This window comes from Coturnix japonica, chromosome 8 (genome assembly GCF_054131305.1).
Source record: "Coturnix japonica strain WE chromosome 8, WE-NBRP24, whole genome shotgun sequence".
Lineage (NCBI taxonomy): Eukaryota > Metazoa > Chordata > Aves > Galliformes > Phasianidae > Coturnix > Coturnix japonica.
In genome coordinates this window covers 6,220,451-6,247,235 of record NC_140670.1, presented here as the reverse complement: position 1 = coordinate 6,247,235, position 26,785 = coordinate 6,220,451, and the positions used below count along the sequence as shown (strand labels likewise).

Genomic DNA, 26,785 nt, shown 5'->3' with positions numbered 1-26,785 from the left:
TTCACGCAGTACAAATTTTCTGTATCGAATAGACTAAAAATCTGGCCAGAGTCGCTTCTGTGGCTTCAGCGTGGATTTTCAACAGTGATTTCCAAGATTAACAAATAGAGCAATAGCACCAACAACAGAAAACCTTAGGAGATCAATTAGAATCCTGCAGTTGATCGCGCTGCCTGCCCTCAACACAACTAAGCAATCCACCCACAAGAACATCAGTCCGAAACAAGGCGATCAGAACAGCTGCAGGAAGTTTTACTCTGAGACACTGTCGCAAGCAATTGTTCAACCAGCCAAACACTGCAGCTTACACTGATTTGAACAAGCTCCAATACAGGACACTGAGCTTTTGCACAAGTTAATAAGATCCAATTGCTGAGGGTTAATCTGTGCCAATAAATGAACACTCTGGTGTCTGATCACGTGCAAGGAGTTTTGTGTTAAAATCCCCTTCTTTTTCACAACCATTTTTATTTCCCTGCCTTCTCACTAAGCTTTCAGAGCAGTAGGAGGAATCCCATTAATGGGACAGATAGGTCCCTTGGAAAGGTAGACTTTGCTGTTTCTCCTGAGTGCGCATATTAACCAGCGCCCACACTGGGGAGAAAAGACAGCAGAAGAAACAGTTTAGAGTTCATGAAAACTAACGTTTGGTGTAATTTTATAGCCATCATTTGCATGTACACAACTTACATGAAAATACATATGGATTAATGCAAATGTTCCTACAGAGAAAGATTCACACTGTGCTCTGCAGAACTAAGGGCAAGGCTGGTGATGAATCATTTTTTTTAATATTCTAGTTTGGGTATATAAATAGCTCTCTGTTTCTAGAATAATTACTACTGGAAAACACAGCTTCTGAAATAATACAGGCCATAATTAACCTTGGCTTCATTAAATCTGAAACAATATATTTTTCAAGTCTTATTTGTAAAGGCAAGTTGATTAATTTAAACGTTTCCCTTTGGAAAAGGAAAAAGAAAAACAAAAACGTAATTGCAATGAATTACCTACGTTGCTGCTTGTCAGACCTTGTGAACTCTGGAAGGCTCCAGCCGGTGCCCGGCTATCTGACCAACTGCCTGCCCGGCTGCCAGGCAAGGGCTCGCTCCCCTCTCAAGAAGCACCTTTGCTCTCCCCGAGTGGCTGCGGGGAGCGATGCTACGGGCCAGGCGCTGCCTTTTGCCCCACCGGTCTCCCATCCTCCCACCCGCTCCGGCCCCTCTGCTCCGGCTGAGCCCCACCGGGCGGAGCCCGTTCTTCTGCCCTGCCCACACGTGGATTCCAGTGCGGGCCGAAGCAACGGAGAGCAGGGCTGCTTGCAGATTCAGGAGTGACACGGAACCCCCGGCCCCGCCGGCTCTGCCGAGGATGCCCCCCGCCCAGGCCGGGCTGCCCCTACGCGGCGGTGCACGGCACGGCATGGCACGGCATGGCACGGCGCCGCAGCCGCTCACCGCGCCGTCCCTTCCCTTTCCTTGTAAGACAGCGCCAACCCCCGACCGAAGAAAAGTTTCCAAGCGAGCAGCAGGACCGCGACTCCCTCCCCACTAACAGGACGGACCCTTCTCCCCGCCCGCCGGCGCCGTGCTGCCCCGGGGCTCACCTTCCTGCACCGCATGGAAGGGGTTGTTGGCCTCTATGAGCTTGATGGAGTAAGTGATTTTCTCGCTCTGGAGGATGTCGTCATTGAGGTTCAGATCCGACACCGCCTGCTTGAACACCTCATCGTCCTTGGCAGCATTGCCCTCAAAAATGGCACCTGTGGGGAACAAGGAGGTAGAGGGCGGTGAGAGCTGTGCCCGGAGCTCCCCTGGCCGTACCCAGCCCCTGCCAGGCTCGCAATGCCAGCAGAGCATCCCGCTGCACTGCAGGCCAGGGGAGAGCGACCACTGCCTCGGAGACGGGATGGGAGTGGACGTGGGAATGGGGCCAACCTGTGCTCACGGCACAACGTTTGCGGCCCTTGGGGCAGCGCTCCGGACTGGGGGCACACACCCACACATACCAGTCACCTGAACGCTTCCATTTCACTATCCTGCTTATGCACTTAACATGAAAACATCTGGCGCCGTGCGTTACATAAGATGCCCTGTGCCGAGCATGTGTGCACACACTACTCTTAGTGCCCTGCTGTAGGAGCGATGGGATCTGTCGTGCTGGCAGCCAAAGCTCTCCTCGGGCCCGGTAAAGCGCTGCCGGTTCTCCCGGTGCGTGCCGGGGCCTCATGAGAGCTCCGTGCGCTGCCCCCGCACCGCATTGCTCCGCTCACGGCGCTCTCCTGCTGCTCGCCGGAGCGTTCTCCAGAGATCGAGAAATGCTGCTCGGGATGAAGTTTCGGCGGGGAGAAGCGGCGGTGATGCCGCGCCCCCAATGAAGACGCGGGGCCAGGAAGCGGCGAAGCGGGGCTACCTCATTCTGCCCCCCCCCCCCTACAGCTGCGGTCAGGGCTGACCCTGTCTCCTTAATGACTCCGCAATGCTGTCTGCCTTGGCTGCGTCCCCGGGCTCCGGAGGCGCGCGGCGCCGAGCGGAGCCTCCCGCGGCGGCCCGGAGCCGCTGCCCATCGCCCCGCATGGCCCCACTCTGCCCTTCCCTTCCCCGGGCCGGCGGAGCTCTCCCAGCCAGGATTGCTCCTGCCCGGCCCCCTCCTGGTTTTCTTTCTTTCCTTCTTATTTCTTTTTCTCCTTTTATTCCCACCACCACTACTCTCAAAGGGGCTGGTGGGAAGGACGGCTCTTTCATTCTCTGGCCATACTCCCGTCTCCTCCCCTACCATCTTCCACAAGTGATCCTCTCCGCCTCTAAGCATCCTCATTTCTTTCCTGCTGGTACCTTCCGACACCAGCCAAGAGGTGACTGCAGAGCCTCGCTTGCGCTCGCCAGGCTTCCCGCGGACATTGCCGTGCTCGCTCCCAGAAGCCACAAAAGTTCACATCAGCCTTTCCTTTGCTTCTCATTCATGCCCCTCTTCCTCCCCCCGCCGATCCAGCCTCCTCGCTGCCCAGGGGTTTTAATGAGATCTTACTCAAACCACAACAGTTGCGCGCACAGCCACACGCACACGCGCGGAGCCGCCGCAAACCTCGCCTCTCTAACCCTTTCCCAGCCAAGTTCCCCCCTCGCATTCCGGCTCGTCTGCCACCTGCTATGGCAGGGGACGAAGACCGAGGGATTATCACCCCGAAAGTTTTCCCTCCGAGCACGTTCAGATGATGCCTCTCTGTGCCCGGGTTCCGGAGGCGGCTGTTTGTTTTAGGCGGCGGGCAGGAAGGAAGCGTTCCCCACGCGAGCAGCTCCGAGCTCGGTTCCCGGCCCCGCGGGAGACCGCGTAGGGGCGCCAGGGGGCCCCCGCCCCGCAGCCCGGCCACACAGCTCGCCCTTCGCCCCCAACTTTGCGATCCGGGGGATCCGGATGCGTTTCCCTGCACCCCTCTCCCCCGTCTCTCCGCGGAGTTGGGCTCATTCGCTGCCTGAAAGATGACAGCGGTCGAACGAGAAGATCCCTTAATTTATTTATCTACCGCGTTCCCCCTCAAGCTCCCCCCCCCCATCCGACCAACCCCCCGCGTTCCCTCTCTTACCGATGTGGATGATGGAGTCCGCCCGCACCGAAACGCACTGAAATATCCAGGGGAAAAGCCAGAGCATCAACACTTCCATTTCCAGCCTCTCGCGCAGCACATCAGCCCGGGCTCGGTGGAGAGGCAAGGGGGGGGGGGGGGGAAAGAAGAAGAAAGGCGCAAGGGCAGGTGGAGCAGGCGGCGCGGGAGGGCGGGATGCCTCGACACCCCCCGTAGCAAAATAATCCCAAATCGGCACGGAACGCAGAGGTTCCCCTCCGAGATCGGGGGGAAGCGGACGATGCGGAGAGAAGAAAGAAGGGGCCGAAACAGCGCGACGGTAGATCCCGGCTTGGCAGGCGGCGCGACGGAGCCTCCAGCGCTCGGTGTGTGCCGGGGCGCCGGCAGACCGCGAACTGCGGAGCGGCCCCCCCCGCCGCCGCCGCCGCCGCCCGCCCCCCGCGCCACGTCACTGCGGAGCCTCGGCGCTCGGTGCCGCCGGGGCACGGCGCGGCGGGGTGCGGGCGGTGGGCGACCGGGAGACGCGGAGGGGGAGCTGGCAGCTCCGCCACGGAGCGGGAGGGAGATGCGAAGCGGGGGGAACCGGCCGCGGAGATGCACGGAGGGATACGCCGGGAATGATGTTACGTATCGTGCGGCTGCCGGGCTGAGAGGGGCTGGGGATTCAGGAGCACGAAGGAAAGCGGGGGGCGAGGGGATGCCGGCAGGTAAGAGCGCGGGGTGAGAGACGGGATGGGGAGATTTCCCCCACCACCCCCCCGTGCCGGAAGCCAAGAGGTGGGATAAAAAGTGGTGCGGCAAAACCGCTGCTCGGCTTGGTTTGTTCTAGCTTTCAATGAAATCTAATTCATAAATTGGACGTGCGCGGACTCAGAAGACTAATTCATCCCCTAAAACAAACGCATCAGTGATTGCAGGCACCCAAACGTGACGAGCGTCTCAATACGCCGAGGATCCCGAGAAAACAAATTCATTCAGGAGCCCGAACCGTAATCAAAACCGCTGCCAAGAAGAGGGAGCAGCGAGCAGGATGTTACCAACGCTATCAAGTTGCTGCGGGGCCGGGGCGATACATACAGAGAACGTCAGCGTTCGGATAACGCGACGCACGGCGGAGTCCCGGAGGTCGCCGCCTCGGTAGCGCCGTGCTGCTCGGCAGGACCTGCCCGGGAGGGAGCGATGTGGCGGCTGGGCAAACGCAGCAGCCCGCTTCTACTGCCAGCGCCTCGGCCGGACGCCGCTAAACACTCCGGATTCTTCGGATTAGTCGCTTGCCAGAGGGAGCGTGTTTATTGAATAGAGAAAGCACAACACGGCAAAACCGCTTAGAACGGAGGAGCAGCAAACACAGACAGGGTTTAAGGTGAATGGAGAGGCAGGAGGGGGAGGGAACGCGCGTCTGGATGGAGCTGGAAGGGAGCCCTGTTGCTCCGCACCCACCAGCATCCTCCGGGCTGGAGGCGGTTACTGCGCACCTCGGAGGACGGAAAAGCGGCGGGCAAATGAAAACGAGAAACGCTTGACAAATAAATCACTCGTTAACAGCTCTTACTTACAGTCCCTGTCCTAAAGATGCGATTTCACACTGATCGATGCACAATGATTAAATAGCATTTGCCATATTTCACGTAATAAAAACACTTAATCCTGATAATTGGCTTCTGGGACAAAGATCAATAGAAATGTTCCTTATTTGACTACGTTAGCGAGCCAAAATTAATTCTGATCTACATTTGCTTCCAATCAATATGCACTTAGTGACTTACATAGGCTCTTCAAAAAGTTAAACACCTGTATTGACCGCAGTCATATATATGTCAGCAACAAGTTCACAAGGGGGACTTATGGGAAGTGGAGAGGAAGCGTTTCCACATCAGGCTGGGGAAATAGGCTTAATTTATTTGTGCTGGAAACACGCTTTGGGATCCCAGCAGCTATGAACCCTGCTATTTATGTAAGCACCCAGATCCCAGTCAGTTATATTCCCAGCATCTGGGAGCAGGCTTCCACCATCATGGATACTCCATCACTCATTACACATTACTGCAGAAGGTACCAATGGATTTACAGCACCCACAAAAGAAAGGCCTCTCATTCCAAAAACACCAAGTAAATACCCAACTCAAGCAACAGTCACTATTCAAAGATCAGCTCCTTGGCAACAGATGCAATTCTATGCACATCTCTAACAGCTATATTACCTTTGCAAAGCACTGCGGTGATTTTAAGCTAACCTATCACAAGATATCACTGTGCTCATTTCTGTTGTTAGAGCAAACGTGGAATGAAACTTGTCTATTCAGAGCTTGGCACTTAGCTCTGTCTCTCCCCGCTGCATATTCTGAAAGACAACTCCAGAACTACAGCTGCAGGAAATGCCTGCATGGGAAAAACCCCTGATGTTTGCTGAGCATATACTACAGGATGAACAAAGCTGCTCCCTAAGCGAGACCAGAACCTTAAGACTTTTTCTGGATCGTTGCCTATACTTAGAACACATGGAGAGCCTTTAAGATTCACAAGAACACAAAGCAGCCTGGGTTGGAAGGGACATCAAGGATCACAAATCTCCAACCCCCCCTAACACAGGCAGGGCCACCAGCCTCCTCCATGTTTAGTACTAGATCAGGCTGCCCAGGGCCCCATCCAACCTGGCCTTGAACACCTCCAGGGACGGGACACCCACAGCCTCTCTGGGCAGCTGTTCCAGCACCTCACCACTCTCAAAGTAAAGAACTTCCCCTGATACCCAACCTAAGTCTTCCCTCCTTCAGCTTAAGACCATTTCCCTTTGTCCTTGTCAATCTCACCCACCCCCACCCTCGTCAACATTTCTCCTGTCTTTTTCTAACCATCCATCTGCTATAGCTAAACTAAGACTTCCCCATGTAAAAGAACAATGTTAAGTGCTTAAAATGGGGTATGAAGCATTAGAGGGTAATTACGGATGTTGTCTGATGAGGGGGAAAACAAAAGAGATTCAGGGTGTGTGTAGGCCAGTCAGGGGAAATAACCTTCTCTGAAGATAACCCCCACAGTTTATTCAAGAACCTTTTAACTCCAGCAGGGGAAAGAAAGGACACTTAATGGGAGTGGGAGAGATTCTCCATCCCCGTCTGCAGCACAAATCCATAAGGCCTAAGCGTTTGTACTTAGCTAAGTTAAAAGCTAGCTCTTAAAACATACATATGTATCTATGTGACTGCACATAGCAATGATTACTATTCCCTCCCAAAGAAGCTCCTTTTCAGTATCAGTTACACATATGTCAGCTAATCAGTCTGCAGGTCTCAATAACTAAGAAAGCTAACTGAAAAGACTAACACAACATCGTAATACTCAGTCTCCTCCCCAATATCCAAAAGAAGGCCAGTAGTTAGCACAACAAATTAACTGCATTTGAAAGGAAGAAATCGAATAGTTCTGCTTCTCTTTGGAAACAATGATTAAAAAAAAGCCCTCCGATCTGTGATTGCTTGCTAAGTGTTTAGATTTTTGTGCTTACGGTCATTTGACTGTCATTCTCTTGCAGTGACAGCCCAAGATTTCAATGGTTTACTGAAATTTCCTTTAGCTTACAGAAGCCTTTCTTTTTTTCCTCCCTACTTTCATGGTTGACAGCACGGTATGATAACCTTCCAAGAGTAATGGACTCGTGTGTCTGTGCATGAAGAGGTTGCTGAATTATAAAGCTCTTCACAGGTATGCTGGTTTGGTTGGGATAGAGTTAATTTCCTTCGTAGTAGTTCATATGGTGCTATGTTTTTGGATATGCAATGACAATGTGTGCATAACACACTGACGTTTCAGCTGTTGCAGAGGAGTGCTAACACAGAGTCAAGGACTTTGCTTCTCATTCTGCACTGCCAGCAAGGTGGTTTGGGGGTGTGCAAGGAATTGGGAGTTGACACAGCCAGGACAGCTGAGCCCAACTGACCAGAGGAATATCTAATACCACACAGCATCATGCTCAGTAGTGAGACCGAGAGGAGTCAGCTGGTGGTGAGCAACTGCATTTTGTATCACTTGTTTTATTTAGGATGTTCCTGTTTTGTTCAGGGTTTTTTGTTTGGATATTTTTTTTTACTTGTTGCTCCTTTGTTTCTATTGCTGCTGCTTGTTGCTCCTTCCTTAGTGAACTGTCTCTACCAGAGCTCATAAATTTCCTATCTCTTGCCCTCTCTTCCCCCCATCCTCTGGGGTGAGCAAGCAGCTGTACGGTACTTGGTTATCTACTGGGGTTAAACTACAACTGCAGGACAGTTGACCTTCTAGCTTAATTTGTTGTGTACCTACTAACAATATGAAACTTTGCTACAGTCAACACTATTTGAATTCATGTGCCTTTTAACATACCATAAAGAAGGCAAAGAACTATTAGTCTCAGATTTTTACCTGATTTAATTCAGTAGAGTACACACAGCCTATATTTGTTTTAATTCACACTTATGTTTGCTTAATTCTATTATTCAATACTTGCCGTATCTTGATAAGACTCATATCTACTTCCCCACTCCTCTCTTCCAATTGTGGCTTTTCATGCCTTGTTTCTCCTTAGCAGGCACTTTCTTTACAATATATGAAGGCATTCATAGGCTTTCCCAACGTTCCACATGTTCCTGATACAGTTATTTTAGACTCTGGTAGGCTGTATCAGAGTTGGTAAATGTAACCTGTCTTGGCATTTCTACTGAATAAGTAGAATAAACTCAAAAGCAATCTCCTCATTCACAACATCTTACTACCACCACTAGGTACCTTGGAAACAGCTCTAAAACTCTGATGGACAAAGAATTATTTGTCAGGACCATTGGAGATGCGAGTAAAACTCATACTCATGGGAAAAATATCTTCTCCATTTCTAAGCAAGGCCCTTGTCATTATATCCACTGGACGCTGACTGGAAAAGTCTAAGTTCCATAAGTTGGCTTTCTGAGCTGGGCTTTTTCCTAAAAAATTTAAGACATGAAACAAAGTAAGTACAACTGGTGTGTCTGTAACAGTACAATTCCATAAAGATGCAAGCTTCTGAAGGACAAAATGTTCATTAGCTATTCATAATTTAACAGTAGCTACATCAAAATAAATCTCAGAACTTGGCACACAACTAAGAGAGAGAAATACTACAAATTTATCTGCAAAAGAGAAGTAATCATCTCCAAGGAATTCCTGCTTCTATTAGGGCAGACAGGAAAGCAGAAATAATTCTGTGTCTATGGTCCAAATCATTACAAGTTGCTTTGTGTTGCAACATCTGCAGTGAGCAGGACATCCAGTCTCAATCTGTCTTTCATGGATACCGAGACATTGCTAAAGCAGTTGTCCTTCTGTCTTCATAGAAACCCAAAGGGTTCAAGTCCAAGTACAAAACCAAAACCAGAAAAACCCCAGATCTCATTACCTGTATAACCACCATAAATATGTACTGACTGATCTCACACCTTCTCACATAACAGGTCAGGAATGGCACCTGTGTTGTATAGATACTTCAGTACAAACACATTTCCCAACACTCCCACTATTATAAAACTTAACGCTTAACTCTAAGAATATATCCTTCCCTTGTTAGGATTGATACAAATGATGGGGAGGGTACACCTGCCAAAGGAAATTACTAGAAGTTGTCCTGCAGTTCACTTCATTAGGACACCGGAAAAGTCATATTCTTGCTGCTCCTCACTTTACCCATCCAGACAGTAACAAAACCAGTAAAGCAGGTGCTGCTGTATGGTGTGGCAGGTAAAAAAGACTGAACAAGTATATTTGAAAAGTTGTGCCCTCCAGCCAAGTCATGGTAACTGATCTTCTGTTTGCTGCTACTTCATTGTCAAAGCTACAGAGGAGCCATGTAAGCAGAAGGATTTTGCTACAAGCCAGCAAACTATCCTTTGCTGCATCTCAGCCAAATAAGGACCTTTCAATTGCACTAACTCAGCCTTTCGCTATCACTAAATACTGATGCAGTTTCTATGTGCAGAGTCCTTTAAAAGCCTCACAGTGAGAAGTACTCTAAATGGAAAGTAATTTTACATTAAAGAAAACCTGATCTTTCTCAACAGTCCAATCTGAAACATATTAAATATAATGACTGTTTCACAATGGGCCGCTTCTTCCAGCTAGTAGGTTCTCTTTTTTGACATGTTGTGTTGTACCATGTAGCGTATTTTTTCTTCCAGCTTGCTATTGCAACATCTATTTTGAAGCCATTTGTACAAACAAGTAAATATTTGCTTTTTCAGTGACTCTATTAACATTAATGGAAGCCACACACACAGAGCAGGGGACAATACATTCTTCACAGGGATCTGCATCTTCTCTTCAGGAAAAATTTGCCAGTCATGGAGTTCATAATTCATACTCACATATTCAGGAATGTATGAAATGAAGACTTTATAACAGAAACATCCATTTGACTCTCACTGTATGCCTGACTTCAAGATTTATTGTAGTAAACTTTTTCTTTATTGCAAATCTGGGTGAGGGTGCATTCAAACCAACCACTGTGATAATCTGTCATGGTACTGAATAATGTTTTATACATTTTCAGTTTCCCCAGATGGGTTTTTTTTGTTTGTGTTTTTTTTTTAAGCAGTTCCATCCTGCAGTTGGAGCAAAGGGGTGGCAATTCCTGGGCTCCATTCCCACCAGAGTCACCATTTCATTTCATGACTAATCGAGTGGACTGTTGCATGAACATTGTATTCAGTTCTCAGTTTAAGGGGGAACAAGAACATCAAGTTCCTTTCCTTAGTTGCTGGCCTTGGTCAGCTGTCCTACTTCTCTAGGAGGTGTAGAGGAGACACGGTAGGTTTATTTTTGGCAGGTCAAACAGTGAATTTCAAGTATTTCCAAGTTGGTGAATCATACATTAAGTACAAAGTTATCCCCCATTTAAAATACTTGCAATTAGAAAAATGTTTCATGTGGTCCTCAGGACCAGCTCATTCCATGTAGTTGAGTATGGATGCAAACATCCAATTTCCAGGCTTCTTTGCTGATCTGAATGACGGGATATCAATTGCTCCATGATTTTTGTTTTTGTTTAATTTTTCATCCTGTATGAGAGGGGAAGAAAAATAAAACAAAAACCCACTTCCACTGAAAGGGATAGGGAAAACTCTACAGACAAGCCCACCTACAACTACAAGATGTTTGGTGGTTCCATCCATCTTTCAGTGAAATTCAAGTCACTTGTTCAACTCATCTAGAGCAGGCACCTGAGCTAAGTCTCCCACCTGAGACAGGGATGTCCTGATGATGGGGTGCTGGGGAAGGAGTGGGAAAGAATATATGCCTATTTTGAGATATTAAAAAAAACCTGCATTCCAATGTGTCTGTACAGCCCACTGAAAAAAAAAAAAAGGAGAGAAGAGCAAAACATACCACTTTTGTCCTACTTCTAGATTGCACAGAGTACTTGTGTGCATGAATGGGGTAGCTACAATCAAAGTCAAGTTTCCCTGTATCATTTCAGTTTATATCAGATTGCTTTTCTGTGGATTTTTCTATGACACTCACTCAAAAGCAGATATTTCCACAAACACACCCAGACACACACAATTTCCAATAGTTGAAGTCATAACTGGCCCATCTTAACAGTGCATCATTCCTTCACATCTCTCTTCCTTCATCACCTGCCAATTCCCATTTACACAGCCACGGTGTAGGGTTTGTGTGCATATGGGTGCATATAAAGTACATAGGTAACCAAAGACCACACAGTTTTCTAACATTCCTTTTAGGGGGCGACTGCCACAGTACACAATTTTAAATTCACACATACAGATATGCACATAAAAGTTTAAAAACTCCCTTACAGCTCAGTAAAAATGCACTGGAACCAACAGCCTTGTGTTATTGATTCCTATTAGAAATTAACTTCAAATTACTACTGGACACATTTCTCACCTGACTCACCAGCAGTTCTGAGATAATTAATATAAAAAAGCCCCAGAACTTTTTTCTGGCCTTCTGACCGGAAAGAATATATTCTAAGAAATCACAGATAAAGGTTTTATGCAAAGTGCAGGGACAATAAAATCAGGAGGCACCTTAAGAATACAGCACTACAAGCTGCAGTCCAGTCCCTGCCTTGGCTCCCTAGTGAACAGCCAGTGTCTTCCAAAACACCCCAGTTCATCTGTATTTTCATAATATCATTAAATACACTACATCTTTTGTTCTCACTGGTCCTGTACCACACAACAATATATTCTACTACAGCTGTGTACTATCCAGCTGCATGCATGTCTGCAATTTAAATAGCTGTCTTTACAGTACCGTATTTATCACACATGACCACGTCACACACAACACTGGTTTTTAAGCAACAGCACTGATCAGGAGTCTTGTTTTCAAGACTGTTAGGATTCAGCTTTCAGGCAAGTACTTTAAGACCAAATTCGAATTACGTTCCCCAGCAACAATCCTTTCTTTACAGATTATATTACGGGACTACAAGTAATACTGCTGACTTTAACACATATTGCAAATTTACACCAGCATGATTTCAGTAATACAAGCTTTGAGCACTTCACACACAATATGCTTCAGAATTATTATTTTAAAATACAATTTTTTTTTCCCTCCTAACTAGTTCTCCCTGAAAGATATTCTATTAAATTGAATGTCACCTTACAGAGCATACCTAAGTAGGGATTTCTACTCCCCACAAACACAGACATGTTCTTCATATAGCACTCTGAGTCATGCAGGACTCCACAAGGAAATAAGCAAACCACTCTTGGAAGAACATTTTACATTAAATAAATCATACACAGGAGAAAAGGAAAAAAAAATTCAACATCAAACATCAAGTGTATGCCTGCACCTCTAATTCAAAAACCAAAAGTGGATGTATAAAATCACTACAATAGAATTTTCACTCTCAAACAGTCCTCCAGATATATCAACAGCAAGCCACTGATTGACCAGATTACCCAGGGTGCTACTTACTACATTCCAGAAGTAGCTTACAAATATTTCCTCACAACTCCAATGCTGCTTGTGCTTTTTCCTCATACATCCAATAGCTCCCAAGTTGGTGGGAATCTCTGGGTTATCTTATTACTCTGCCAGCTGAAGCTCAGTTTGCAAAGCAGGTTTTGTTGCAGTAATGCTCAAAGACCGTACTTCTCTGAATCTAGATTATTTCTGCTGGGAAGTCTGAACGCATCACAAAATCTTTGTTTCACTCAGTATTACAAGCACCAAGTCTACAAAAACGTTGAGTACATGGAGTGATCTTTACAGCACACACTACAATAAAGGGAGATTCTTTTTCTGAGCCTTTAACTCCTTGTCTTTGGAGCATTACCTCTAAATTACTGCTAGTTACTTGTGCTTTTGATGGACTTCTCATTACAGACAAACTGTATTTTACTTGCTGCAGTGGTTTGTTCAGAGAGCTTAGAGCCTGCCATGTAACTGAGGTTTATACAGTACTACAGGTTCCCCTTTCAAGGAGAAAGTTTGAAAGGGGAGGATTGGTCAGGTGCTGGAACAAGAGGAGGTTGAGTCGCTGTCCATGGAGGTGTTTAGGAAACACTGAGATGTTGTAGTGAGGGATGTGGTTTAGTGGAGAAATAGCAGGGGTAGGTGGACAGTTGGACTGGATGATCTCGGAGGCCTTTTCCAGCCTCGGTAATTCTATGATTTAATCAGGCTTCAAATCAATCCAGTACAGACACTAATTTACAGTGCATATAGTATTCAATCATTTCACTAGTTACTGTATTTTACCAAGTAAAATACATTTAGGAGACGTAGGTGGCATAACAGGATTTGCCAACATTAAGTCCAGCTGTTTCAAGCAAACTGCTTTCCTGCTTGCACTTGTGGACTCTTAATTAAACCAGTGACTGCTCTACTACTTTCATCTATGTCAACAGAATTACTGTAAGACAGAGCTTGCAGAGAAGGGCATGTGAGGACCAGTAGCAATTGATATAGCCCTCCCAAATCCTAAAAACCCTGTGCATTTAATATGAGTCCACGCAACAGCAACCTCCCTTCCATCAACTCAGGGCCAAATCAAAACCCGGGCACAATGAGAGGAGAATCGAATCAAACTGAATCAAGATTATCACAGAGCAAATGAGCAACTTCTCCACAGGTCCCTCATCTCACTGCCATGGTGGGTCAGAGCAACCGACCAGCTGAAAAACTCAGAGGAACACAATTACCCTGTGTGCTCACTTTGAAGATCAGTGGGATAGATTTGCTCCAGCTACTTGATCTTCTCCCACTGCTCTGTTACCACCTACCTGGCTTTCCTTTGAAAGCTCAGAAGTCCTGTGTACAAACTAGCTATCAAACACCATTGCAATATGCACATAAAATAGGTCTTTTAATACATACATGAACCCTCACATCCCCCCGAATTCCACATCGAAGACAACTGCTATTATATTAAAGAACAGCTATAACAGAACATGTCCCTGCAAAGCCATGTTATATCAATTCAGTTACATTCTCTCATCCATTTAAAAAAAAAAAAAAAAACAAACCCGACAACATATGCAATTATTAACTGCAGTACTTGATTCAACAGGCAGATGGTTTTCCCACAACTGTTTCTCATTTCAATCCAAAAATGCCCAAGACACCCAGCTCAACAAATTTTTGGCTACCCCAGATAAGTGTTTCTAAGGGAGAGCTTTCCTCTTTGCTGTTCAAAATTAAAGTGGAGATACATGCATGGATTTTGTGTAATCATCTGGGAAACATAACTTTGCAATTCAGCCTTAGCTTGCTACTGTTTTCAGCAGAGGCATTTCTGGCCCTAGAAGAGGAAGCCCTCTATCAGGGACATCATTCCTTTTCTCCCACCCATCATAACACTGCCTGACTACAGAGTCACCTGAGAGAGGAGAAAGAACATCGCTCAGGTCCTTCAAAGTCACACCACTCCCTACGATGATCACTATGAGGCATGTAATTTTTTTTTCCTGTATCTAGATCAGTGCCAATAAATTTCACGAGATTAAAAGCTCCCATTATCAGTACGGTTCCGTAAGGCCAACTGCAGGGTCAGCTGCCACTAGATGGGTTAAGAATCCGGAAATGTGCTATAATACAGTAAAGATGTAGGTACCAGCAGCCCCATTCCCCACCTTCACATCAAGCTGTATGTGTGTAGTTCCTGCACAATACTTGCTAAGTAGGTACACAGGGACCAATTCCCAGCTTCTCACGTTCAGTGGCAGCAGCTTGTCTGTTCAGTTCCATCAGCGGCTGCCTTCATAATGTGTGTTTAATGTGTGTTGGCCAACACAGCCTGAGAGGATGCATTTTAAAAATATAATGAATTATTTCCTATATTTAGACTTGCAAATGCGGGAGCAGAAGTTCTCACTATCTGCAGCTAGAAGCAAATCGTGATTTTCCTTACACAGGATGAAAACCCCTCTCTGTTGATGAATGTGGCACCATACCAACTCAAACAATTTTCCATTAGCACAAAAAACACACACAAAAAATCAAACTTTCAATTGCTTACAAAGGGGAAAGAGATTCAGGATACCATCTGATACTATAAGGCACTCTTGAGGAAACAAAACCAAGATGCAAATGAATTTCTCATGCATCGGTTCTGGTAACCTTGAGCTCATGACTCTTGTTGCAGCGTAGTGGAATAAATCTCTTCTGTCTATATATGGATTTCATTTCAAAGCTGAACAAGAAAAAGAAACATAGTAGTACTAAGATGCTTCACTGTACAGTTTTACTAAACTAATTAAAGATGTAATAATGCAATGAATAAAACTGAGTGAACAGTTACAATTAAATCGATAGATTCAAACGATCAGATCATTAAATTAATAAAGCCAGAGATAACCAAATCAGATCACAAAAAATAAAAGGTTTCTGGCTCACAGGAAAAGGAATGAATTGCTTTGGATGAAGGCTACACAAGGAGGATTTTCAGCAAGTACCATCTCCCTTTCTGTACAAGGCTCCAACCAGCATTAAACTCTACACAGTACATAATGCACGCTGGTACGCTGCTTTAGACTTCAAGATACAATAAAATATAGATGAGGAAGCAAAGACAAGAGGCCTGCAGGTAGCCTGAGTTCAGATTCAAGCCAAGAAAAGTATCCTAACATCAAGGGTCGAATCCCCTGCTTTCTGACTGGTAAGGCTGTGCTTGCTGAACTCCACAGCAATGGCAACCACCAAAGGATGACCTTTAGAACTTTACAGCTTTGCCACTTAGTTCCCAAAATCTACTAATTCAGAGAAGCATTTATGATAACTCTTAGGCAATTTTTGAGGTGATCTGTCTACCCATCCACTAACGCAGCATGTATTTCTGTAACACATTTACTGCACTAGCAAGACTGCTTTTTAAAAACCTTACTGTGTAGTCTTGCTCATCAGGATTATTCAATTTGACATCTTTTCTCAACTTGCATGTCCATTACCGTGGAACTTCTGGTTTTGGTTGTTTAATTCTTCAAGAAGAAATAGGAAACTGACTGAAACACACATGTAATGCTGCAATCACCTGAGCCCTTCCTGATCTTTATACAACTAGGCAGAAAAGTAAGATGAAGAGGTCTCCCTTTAGAGACAAGAGATAAAGAGCTCATCTTTCTAATGCCTTATTTCTTGGTCACTAACACAATATAAAATTTTGGCCAGTCTGAAATGCATGAAGTCTTTCTCCATGCAAATGCTCAATTTTTTACCTCTCTGTTTCTTTTTTATTTCCTCAACAGTGAAAAGTTAATTGAAATCACATCTGCATCTAATACCTTGATAGTAATGCCTGTGTTAGAAGAGAATCCAGCCTCCTGTATCTCACTGCTCTAAAACAACAGGAGCATGAAAAACAATCCCTTGTTAACAATTTAACATTCATATGCTTGGGCAACAGGCTTATGGACATCCAACAGCTTCACAGTATGGAGTTTGTGAGATCTTTCTGCACCTTCCAAAGGCAGCTTACAGCCCCGGTGTTGGACTATTCCTCCTCCCACAACCACTCTGGCTAGATAAGAGCTGGATTAAATGCAGCCTTCCTCCACAGCCATGGCACAATCCAAGGAGGGATCTAGAAAAACCAACACAACTCTTAGGGTCAATCTATAGCAGCAGAGGGCTAGAACCAAAACAACTACACTGGAAGCTCCAGTTCCACCACAAATAGCCTTTTATGACCACAGGTCCAAATCCTATCCTATAGCAAGTCTTTATCCATTTTGACTAATAGACAAATAGCTATTAATGACGCTACTATTAGCTACTGGTCTCATTACTTGTTAAGACAAAGAGGCAATTCTACTCCTTCCATGGCGTTATCTGCTGACAAACAGCGTTAATACAATTCACAACAGAACAAGGCTTCTCTCTGTACATTTGCATGAAATTTTTCTTGTAAGTATTTTCTGCAATAAACCACAGCAACACCTGTAATAAAGCATTTAACTTTTATATGTAAAACTGGGCAAATCGATCTCAGAATTCTGCAAGCCCAAATAAACTCAAATATGCACAGACTTTCCTAAAGCTAAAGGCAGCCTCAGACACACTGTTTCATTTGGAAAGACCAATCCTTGCTGAGGAATTACTAGAATTGCTGATACAAAAATCAATATGTCCATATGGTTAGAGCCTCAACAAGGCCTCAAGTGAGTTGACAGAACTTGGACTGCCCAAAAGAACAAGAGGCACCAAATAATAAGGGTACTTTTCTCTTCAATACCTTCCCTGTTCCAAAGCACACTTGCAATTTTCTCCTAACAGGATGGTTGCTTCTTACACAACTAAAAGCAGCTCATTGCTTTCCTTTCAATAAATAAATAAATAAACCTTAATGGAGTTATACGAGAAAAGGAAGAGTAACTTTACAGCAAAAAGGATAATAGTCTTAAGGCAACATCATAATAAAATGCAAGGTTTTTTTTTAACCTAACTTCCTTTCAAACTGAGTTTTCCACATACCAAATGCTTCCATAACCATCTTTTAACATTTCTCCTGCACAGCTGGTTACGCCATCCATAAGCAATCTCCATCAACTTGGCATTATTATTATTTTAAAAGCAATTTCTTTCACCCCCCTTCAGCTAAGACTTACGTTAAACATAATTGCCAGTTACTACTCTCCCTTCTACAACAAGAAAATCTGATTTCCAGCCATTTGAAATGCATCCTTACTGTTCACTATGACACAGATTTAATACATGTATATGAACATCATAGGAAGATGATGCAGGCACCATTTGCATTCTTAGCACCTAGCTTCAAACACGAACTCAGATGAACTTAGACTTGCAACAATAACAATATTACAGAGTTAATCAACAAGATAAAAAAAAAAGGTATTAGTGCTTGCTTATGATTAATAAATGTAGTTAACAGAGAAGTAATATTATTCTTGCTGGGTTCTTACTATGCATTTGATTGTATCTATCCATAGGGCAGTGAAACATGGGATTTCTGAAATGCCATCTGTAGGTTTTTTCTTAATGTACAGAATTTCTGACAGTTCAGGAACTGCAGCTCACAGCGGTGCTGATAATGCTACAACATGAAATACTAAAGCCTTTGGTTAAGAGAACTTGAGTCATTAAACATCAAGAAACAGACCGGATAGATATCCTGAGAGCGTATCTTCTGTCTTCTGATATTAATCTATTTTAAAAGCAATTTACACTTTCATATAATTGATTTTGATCAGCCATTCAAATAGCATAACAGACACTAAATGATATATTGCAATTATCCACGAATGTGATAGAAGTGATTTTGTTCTTTGATCTCTGTAGGAGAAGGTGTCTCATGAGAGAAGCTCACAGAAATCTAAAACAACCACAGGCAAAATAGCAACTACTCTTTTTCTTGAAAAAAAATAAAAAATAAAAATATAGACATCAAAAAGGCATTTCTTAAAACATGAATCTATCTGCATTACATTTGTCGATACTTAAAGGCTGCACTGTTCTTGTATATTGCCATGAAAATAAAGCACTCGTAATGAAGGTTAATACTGGAGTGTATCAGGTCTAGTAATTTTGACTATCATTGATTCCAATATCTAATTAAGTCAACAAATGGCCCAGTATTCAGAGCTTAGTTTCCCTTTGAGCATAAACTGCTGCTTTTAATGCAATTAATGAAACTGCGATTGATTTTTCTGAAACGGCCACTGTGTATTCATATCAGCATAAAGCTGAAGGACATAATATCACTGGCTAAAGGTCTAATTAGGACTACTGGTTCTAACAAGAGCCATAAATTCTGCGCTGTTCATGGAGCAAAGAAATACAGGGAGAAATATCTGAGCACTGTAAGGGACAATGCAATTTGCAAAATTGCAATATTTGGTATTTCAGGGATATCAACATATGATTTCTGATATATAATAGGTTGATTTAAGTATTTCAGGCAAATTGAAAAGTCTTGACAGTAACTTCCCATTTGCTTTTTTCGCATACAGAGAGCACCTAGCACTGCTTATATTGCCTGGCCTCAGTCAATATAAGAAAGAACATCAAAGCCTCCCCCTAAACATAAAACTTTCATGCAAGGGCACGCAATCAACCTCCAACATCAATCTTCGGAGCAATGTACCCCCAAAAGAAAACAGGCATTCTCCTTATTCTCAAAGATGTAATTTGAGTCAAGGTAGGTGGGTGATAAATTGAATTTGGCCAAAAGATTAAGACTAACTGCTAATGGATTGAGGATTTTGGGGTGGATATAGAGAAATTCCTATTGGTTTCTACAAATATTGCCAAACATGATTTTTCTAGAAATTCACTGTTAGTGAGGTATTTTTATAAGAGCCAGAGTTGAAAGATAATAAATAGAAGCAAAGCTTAGCAGGAGATGAGGGCAGTTCTATAAAACAAGTCGGTGAAAACCACAGCAACTTCACTTAGCTTATTAAATATGACGCAGTAACGAGAAGAATAGCAAATAATAGCAAGAAGAGTTGAGATGAAGAACTAAACTGTTTTCAGATGGCACAAACAATTCTAAAACAAAAACTGCACAACACTGCCTGTATTTTAATTAAATGCCACTACTTAGTTTGTTCAAAATCATTTAAATGAATGGCAGTTGTATCTAGATGTAGCAAATAAATAATCAGCACACCCTCATGTTCAAATCTGCATTAAGCGGAAACACAAATAGATGCTACTTTAATCTCTGTGGAGAATATACAGTCATGATTCAGTTTAGGCTTGCTGGTAATATCTCCTTCACATTAAAGGCTGCTGTTAAATGTACTACCACAAAGTGTCTCAGTAGTAACTGACTGTGTATTTGTCAGAGAAATATTACAGATTGTGCAACTCTTTCCTCCCTATCATTTGTTTTATGTGATGGTGGCCTAGACTTCCCAAATGCTTAATTTTTAAAAAGACAGACAGTTCCCTAAATGGATTCCTAGAGCGATACTATCCACTAGAGACAGGTCTCTAGAGGTTCTTCAGATCATCTTAATTAAATGAAAGGTTACCAAGGAGCACACAGATTTCAGTGAGCCAAATGGAGAGGAGCTCCCTTTGCATGAAACTTCTAATCAGTGAGAACCCTCTACTGAATGAGTAATAAAAGCTGGATTTGTTTTATTGATCTGAAAGGAAAGGTAAATATGAGTTCATACATGTCCAAAAGGAAAGAGGAACCTCAAATGCTGCTCTGAAAGAAAAGCCTCCTATTTTATAACGCTAACCTACAACATCAGAGCCAGACGCTGGTGATACAGCAGTGAAGATTGAATCTCCTTGTCAGTATTTCACTTAATTTTGTTGCCACGTGACAGACAGCAGTTGAGGGCAGTCTAACAAAATGGAACCTTGCACAGAAGAATGCATGAAGCGAAGGTGTGGAACTGAATTCTGCCAAGAAGGAAAAAAAAGCACCCACTGAAATTCATCAACACGTTGGGCCAATGAAAGATGGACTGCATAGGAAACATTTTCCTAGCAGCAATGCTATCACAGCAGCTGTGAAACAGTGGGTCACCTCTGCTGGTGCAGATTTTTGTAAGCACAACATTCAGGCTCTTGTTCACTGCTGGCAAAAATGCACAGCTTACACTATGGTGACTATATTGAAAAACACTGTTCTGAAGCTGAAAATCTGTTCTATCAAATAGTTTTATTGTACTGTTTGTATCTGTTGTAACCTCCATGGAAATAAACAGGAGGCATTACTTTTGGAATGACCTACATACCATGCAGACAAATCAACTGCAGGGGGCTTGGAAACATGAAAAGTGCAAGGGAGTTTTGGATTTAAAAAGGGTATTCTAAAATCTTGCTGAGTTGAACCAGTGAGGCAAAGAGCACACACAGATCTTCCTTTGCTTGAAATTAGGCAGAGACCCTCTGCCTTGATCTCTTCTTCACTCCCTTCAAGGGCTCCCAAAAGCTGCAAGGTGAAGCCACCTGGTTAACACAATTCTTTCCCACACATCCCTTTCCCTCATCCCCTGCATATTACACTTGCTATCCCTTCAACCTCTTGGTTTAAGGGGAAAAAAAAAACCAAACAAAAACCAAAACAACAATCACGAAAAACAAAAGCACGCAATTGGGCTGTAAATTCTCAGTTGTTCTTAACAGTAAGAATGCAGAGACCTAGCAGCCCAAAGGGCTCTTAAAGCTTGGCACCTGAAAGGCAGTTTAATTATGAGTCTCTATAACTCCGTGACATCTTACAAACAACTCCTTCTTTTAATGTAAGCAATGTTAACTGTGGATTGAATGATCTAAACTGAAACCATAATTAAAACACTTCCAATCCTAACAAATGAAAAATGTATCCTATATTCAGAAAGTGTGTGATCATACTATAATGCCTTAAAGACAGCTTCTGTTTTTCTGCGTGTGCTTTTTTGTTACAAGTCTGCACAAGTTCTACAAGGAACCCTCCTTAAAAGTACAAAAATACCATTGTGAATAAAGTACCAATGTGGTCATGGCTCAACACCGTATTTGCACAAGTTTAAAAAACACAACTCTATGGGGAAACATTTGTTTCTGCTGATACCTTCAACAATAACTACTTACTCAATGGCAGTAGGAAACCAGACCACCCAACCAGTTATCTGAACTGGATGTCTCATTTCTGATGCGTAGTTGAACAGGCCTTGAACTCCACCATCCTTGCAGGTCCCTTCCAACTACAGATATTCTGTGATTCTGTACTTTGTATTGTTAGGTACACTAGGCACCAGTACAAATTGTGAAGCAAAATTCCCATAACAGAGTGGTCGAACAGATCCTACATAACAGCAAGAAACATTTAAATACCGCTTAGACCTACACTCAGTAGCCTTACAGTACTCTTACAGTACAAGAGTGGCCACATTAGACTCCAACATGAAACCATTTCCAAAGCAGATCTGAGAATTATTCAGAAGCCCAATGGTTCAAAAACCTATGCAAACAGTGACTTGCAAGAGTTCACATCATAAAGTCCAAAACAGAATGCTTCATAATGGAATATTAACTGTAACTAGATTCATGTCTCTACATAATGGCATATGTATCTGTGCTATAGAGCAATACAGAACTAAATTTAGGTTTAGGTATTGAGCAACAGGAACCTAACAGGATTTGCCATTAGAGTTCAGATTCATCTCTAGCTGTGGCAGATATACATTCTGCATCTGCCTTATTATAACTACACAGTTCAATAGTCTTAAAATAAATTGTGCATTATCAACTAAGCATTGAAATACACATTTCACCACTTCTTGCATCATCAGTCTCGTTTCAGTGTTTGCAAGGTCATCAGCATTTTGTCTCGCAGCCCAATTTCAGCACTGCTTAGTGTGTAAGTGCTATGTACCTTCATATCTTAGATTTATTTCACCTAGACATCATTCATCATGAATGGCAGGTAGATCTTCTCTGACGACACTTGGAGTTGTGGTAAGAAGTTCCACAAACATTTCAGTATTGTCAGGGAAAGAAAACAACAACAAAAATGGAATGCAACAGCAACACCACAGTAAAATACTTTGGCATGGTGACACCTCAGTGCAGATTGCTAAGTCCTGCATAACGTTTCACGTTACTGCAGTGTTATTTTTGCAACATTAACTCTTAAAGACTATATTTTCATCTTTATCAGCTTAAATCATCATAACTGGTGATCAGCCATATAGTAGAAGCGCTGTTGAAAAAGTATTCTGCTTCAGACTTCATTAAAAGGCTTGCATTTCCCATGTCTAATTCCCAGGAAGGAGTAACCACATTACTGCACAAACATGCACATCATACAATCACTTAGATCCTATGAACTAGAATCAAGATAATCTACCCAAACCATCATCCCATGCCTGTGCCCACTCTAGCCCATGTCACAGTGCAACACCTACACCTTTTTGAATGCCTCCAGAGACAGTGACCCCACCATCCACCAGGCAGCTGTTCCAATGCATCGCTACTCTTTCTGAGAAGAGGTTTTTCCTAATATCCAACCTAAACTTTTGCTGGTACAGTGTGAGGCTATTCCCTCTTGTCCTATTGCTAGTTACCCTGGAGCAGAGGCCAACATCTGACTCACTACAAACTCCTTCCAGAGAGCTGTAGAGAGTGATATGGTCTCCCTTGAGACTCCTCCAGACTGAATAATACTGGTTCCCTTGGCTGCTCCTTCTAAGACCTGTGCTTCAGACCCTTCACTGTCATCACTGCCCTTCCCTGGGCACACTCCAGGGAGTTAATGTCTTTCTTGTAGCGAGAGGCCCAAAACTGAAGACAGTATTCAAGGCATGGCCTCACCAGTGCAAAGTACAGAGGGACTGCATGACCAAGTGCATATTAAACATGAAAATACAGTTAGCTCCAATGCATTTTCGGAAGAATATTATTCCAGGTTAAAAAGTAAAGGAAAAATGATAAGGGTAGTGGTACAAAGCAGCACTTGAAAGAACGCTACATTTACTATGCAAACCCATAAATTAAACAAAAGTTGGGATATTTTTAGTGCATTTCTATTCACAGTATTTCCAGATTTCCTCACAAACCTGTCTGCAATGGTACTGCAATGGGCAGAGGTAGAAGAGGAATATTCTGAGACAACTCCCAGCTAGTCTGATGGCTTTTAGCATGCTCTAGCTAATTACTAGCTCCCTGGAACTTGGGGAGCACTAGAAAAAAAATTACCGTGGTACCCTTCCTGCTAGACTCCATTTAATCTTTTTCTAGAGGCATCCTAAGGACAAGTATCCAACTCCTAGCTAGTAATGATCATTAGCAACTCAAACACAAGGTGAATATAGTTTTGAAAGCAGCATGCTTCAGAAGGCATTGAGTGCCATAAAATATCCAACCAACAGTTCAAATCCTCTTTCTGACTCAGACTGTAAAACTAGTTTTAACACATAGATGCCTTCTATGTACTTGACCCCCGTGACCAAGGTATAGACTCAGAAAAAAAACAAATGTATTTTCTTAGTTAATTACATCTTTCTAGTGATGGATGAGAATCAGATGCCTTGTAATAATACTGCTATTATCAGCTTGATTGGCTGCCTTTGATACTGTCACAGAAGCATACAGGTTATCTCTAATCTGATTTATCTTGTCCAGAAAATAAATTGACTTCCTTAGAGTAGGAAGGCCTCAGAGTCAAGTCACCTACACACCTCAGCAGGCAGCAATAGGGCCTGTCCTTCAAGTGAGAAATCAAACTCCAGCAAAGCTGTTCCTTCTCTCAGTTCTTCCCACAGGCAGCAAGAAGGATGAGAGTGAGGAGAGGTGAGTTCAAGTTGAGCACACAAAAAAAACCCACATAACTAAGCATGGTGAGTATTTTTAATTATCTTAAGTGTCATGCTATTTTTTTTATTTTTATTTTTTTTAATTCAAGTACAAAGTGAAATGATCTGAAAAATTACCTGCATCTCTTAGCTCTGCTCCTCCAAAAAGCTTACAGGAACTGTATCAAGAAACAGATTTTTTTCAGTTGATTAAGTCACACATTTTCAGGGCAGGAAGAAATTTTAAAAGACAGGCAGACTTAAGTGAACTTTAATCTTCTTCTGAGTGGTTTCATCATTTTCATTTCAGACATTTCTGCTGGTACTCACGGACACGGCCTTTTCTTCCACAACAGGTTTCACAGCAGCAGTGAAAGAGGCCGCTCTGTGACATGGGGCATTAGAGGGACACGTGAATTCCAGTGAATGCTGTGTACTGACTCATGACAGCTGCACAGCCTTACCTCATTTGACTTGCACAGCACAGCTCACAGGACTAGCAAGCACACCTTGCTGAAATGCAGATGCAGGTGAATAGGAAACAGCCAACAATCAGGTAAAACTAAGGGAGTCACAGTGGACTGGTAGAAAACAGACAGAAGTAGCCGTGCTCCTTCAAGAACACGGACTGAATCAGAGAGTTAATTTTAGCCATTACATTACAGTAACAGCCTGGTCAGCTCTTCCCACCATCTGTGTCTTGAAAGCAAACCTTCTCATCATTACCTACAATTTTCACCCTAAGACTGAGGTTGTTAACAGTACATCCCAGATAAGGCTCCATCTGAGAATCATCAGATGTTGGAATTAGAGTTAGATACTGCACTGCCATGTGCCAGCACTTAAGTACAGCCTCCAACTGCATTCAAGTACCATCTAAAATTGAAGGCACTGATTAGCACTGTCTTACAGGCCAAAACACATCTTTCAAGATAAATCATTTTGGCCCATCTTTGACATTCCAGTTACTGTGGCCAGGCAAGACACACAAGTTGAACACTGCTTCAATACCAACTGCAGTGCTTGCCCATGTAAATGGAGCACCCTTCAGAACTGGTATCTTATCCTGACCAAACTTCAGAAGACAACAATATATTGAGGGCTTTGAAGAAAGGAAGCTGACATTTTCCAGAAGAATAAACTCCTTTCTACCTTTCTATGTGCTTGCCCATTGAATTCTTACCAAAATGATTACTGCCAAGGTGCTGAGCATTTAATGCGTTGCTAATGATTTCTCAGAGTTTCACATAGGTGTTTCATTTTAAATCCAAAATAAACAGGAATGCCTTTAAGTTTACTGCTAACATGTAATCCTAAGTGCATGCTATCACGTTCTTTTTGGGCTTTTAATCAAAATATAAAACTCCCAGTAACCCAGATTTTGTATTTTTTGCAGAATTATTTCAAGAAAATCTTGCAATAATGCATCTGCTTCAGCTTTTGCCTTTCTGGTAAATATCAAGGCCTTATTATAAATAGAGACATTTTGGGTAGAAGGCTGAAAAGCTACAGTGCAACAGTGCCATCCCCTGCCTGAAAAAATCATCGTCTCTCCTCTCAAAAGAAGACAAGGATTGAAATACTCCACCAATGCCAGCTGTATCTAGGTGGGAGGTTACCTGAAAACATCAATGTAAGTGCAACGTGAGCCACGTTTCAGTAATACTGGTGGGGAATTGCATTGTACAATCTAAATTCAGAAGAGTTCCTTTATAGTTAGCACCACGAACCTTATGTAAAAATAAACTGCTTGAGATTTCACACATTTTACATTTAAACTTAATTTTCAAGATCTTACCCAGCACACAGTCTGGGAGAGGGAAGCAATTTGCATCTTTTTGCAGTAAGCAGAAATGAAGAGATTCCCACATGCACTAAGGTAATCCTATAATATGCTTGAAAAAATATTTGTTCCTCTGTACTACTGTTTTACATGCTAACTCCTGTTTGTAATGGAAGCAAAGAGTATTTATTCCCAAAGGTCTGTGCAAAGTACCATAGCAGCTTTAACATCTCACAGATCAACATTAGTTGATTAATCCAAAACATCAGCAACACACACAAAAAAAACCCAAAATTTTAGTTCAGCATCAGCTTTTGAACAGATCAGCTAAATTGTAATACAATTGTACATGAAATTATATATTGCATGGAACTGGGTATTAAATGCAATATTAAAAGACAAAACAGGACTAAAGAAAACTTAAGAAGCAGACAGAAGTAAACCAAAGGGCAATCTCAAAAGGATTTCACTGCATACTTCATTAGCACTTTTAATTTAGAGGAATCTCAGAGGAACTTTCATGTATTAAGGGAATAGGCAGGACTCCTTTTTTGGCTATTGTAGATGCTAAATCTCATTCTTTCCACAGTAATAAGACAGAAACACCACAAAGTCAAAATTAAGCACAAAGTTGGCTGTGAAATTGGTAGTATAGACTTAGTACATTGCACCATTAGTGCACAT

General features: G+C 43.1%; 1 protein-coding gene and 1 long non-coding RNA gene across 5 annotated transcripts in view; one reads left to right on the top strand and one right to left on the bottom strand.

The window, feature by feature from the left end:
- GRID1 (glutamate ionotropic receptor delta type subunit 1) overlaps positions 1 to 3,980 on the bottom strand; it is a 474,308-nt gene extending 470,328 nt beyond the window's left edge. For all 4 annotated transcript variants that reach the window (XM_015865985.3, XM_032445261.2, XM_085555004.1 and 1 more), the window contains exons 1-2: positions 3,584 to 3,980; positions 1,607 to 1,762 (exon numbers count right to left, since the gene is read on the bottom strand). In XM_015865985.3, coding sequence (XP_015721471.2) covers positions 1,607 to 1,762; positions 3,584 to 3,662 — 235 coding nt within the window. In that variant the 5' untranslated portion in view covers positions 3,663 to 3,980. The remainder of the gene's footprint in view (positions 1 to 1,606; positions 1,763 to 3,583) is intronic.
- A 3,221-nt stretch (positions 3,981 to 7,201) lies between these two features.
- LOC116653619 (uncharacterized) lies at positions 7,202 to 25,123 on the top strand. Its single transcript, XR_014948855.1, has 3 exons — positions 7,202 to 7,285; positions 7,394 to 7,585; positions 24,675 to 25,123. It is a non-coding gene; the product is annotated as an uncharacterized LOC116653619 (long non-coding RNA).
- The last annotated feature ends 1,662 nt before the right edge of the window (positions 25,124 to 26,785 follow it).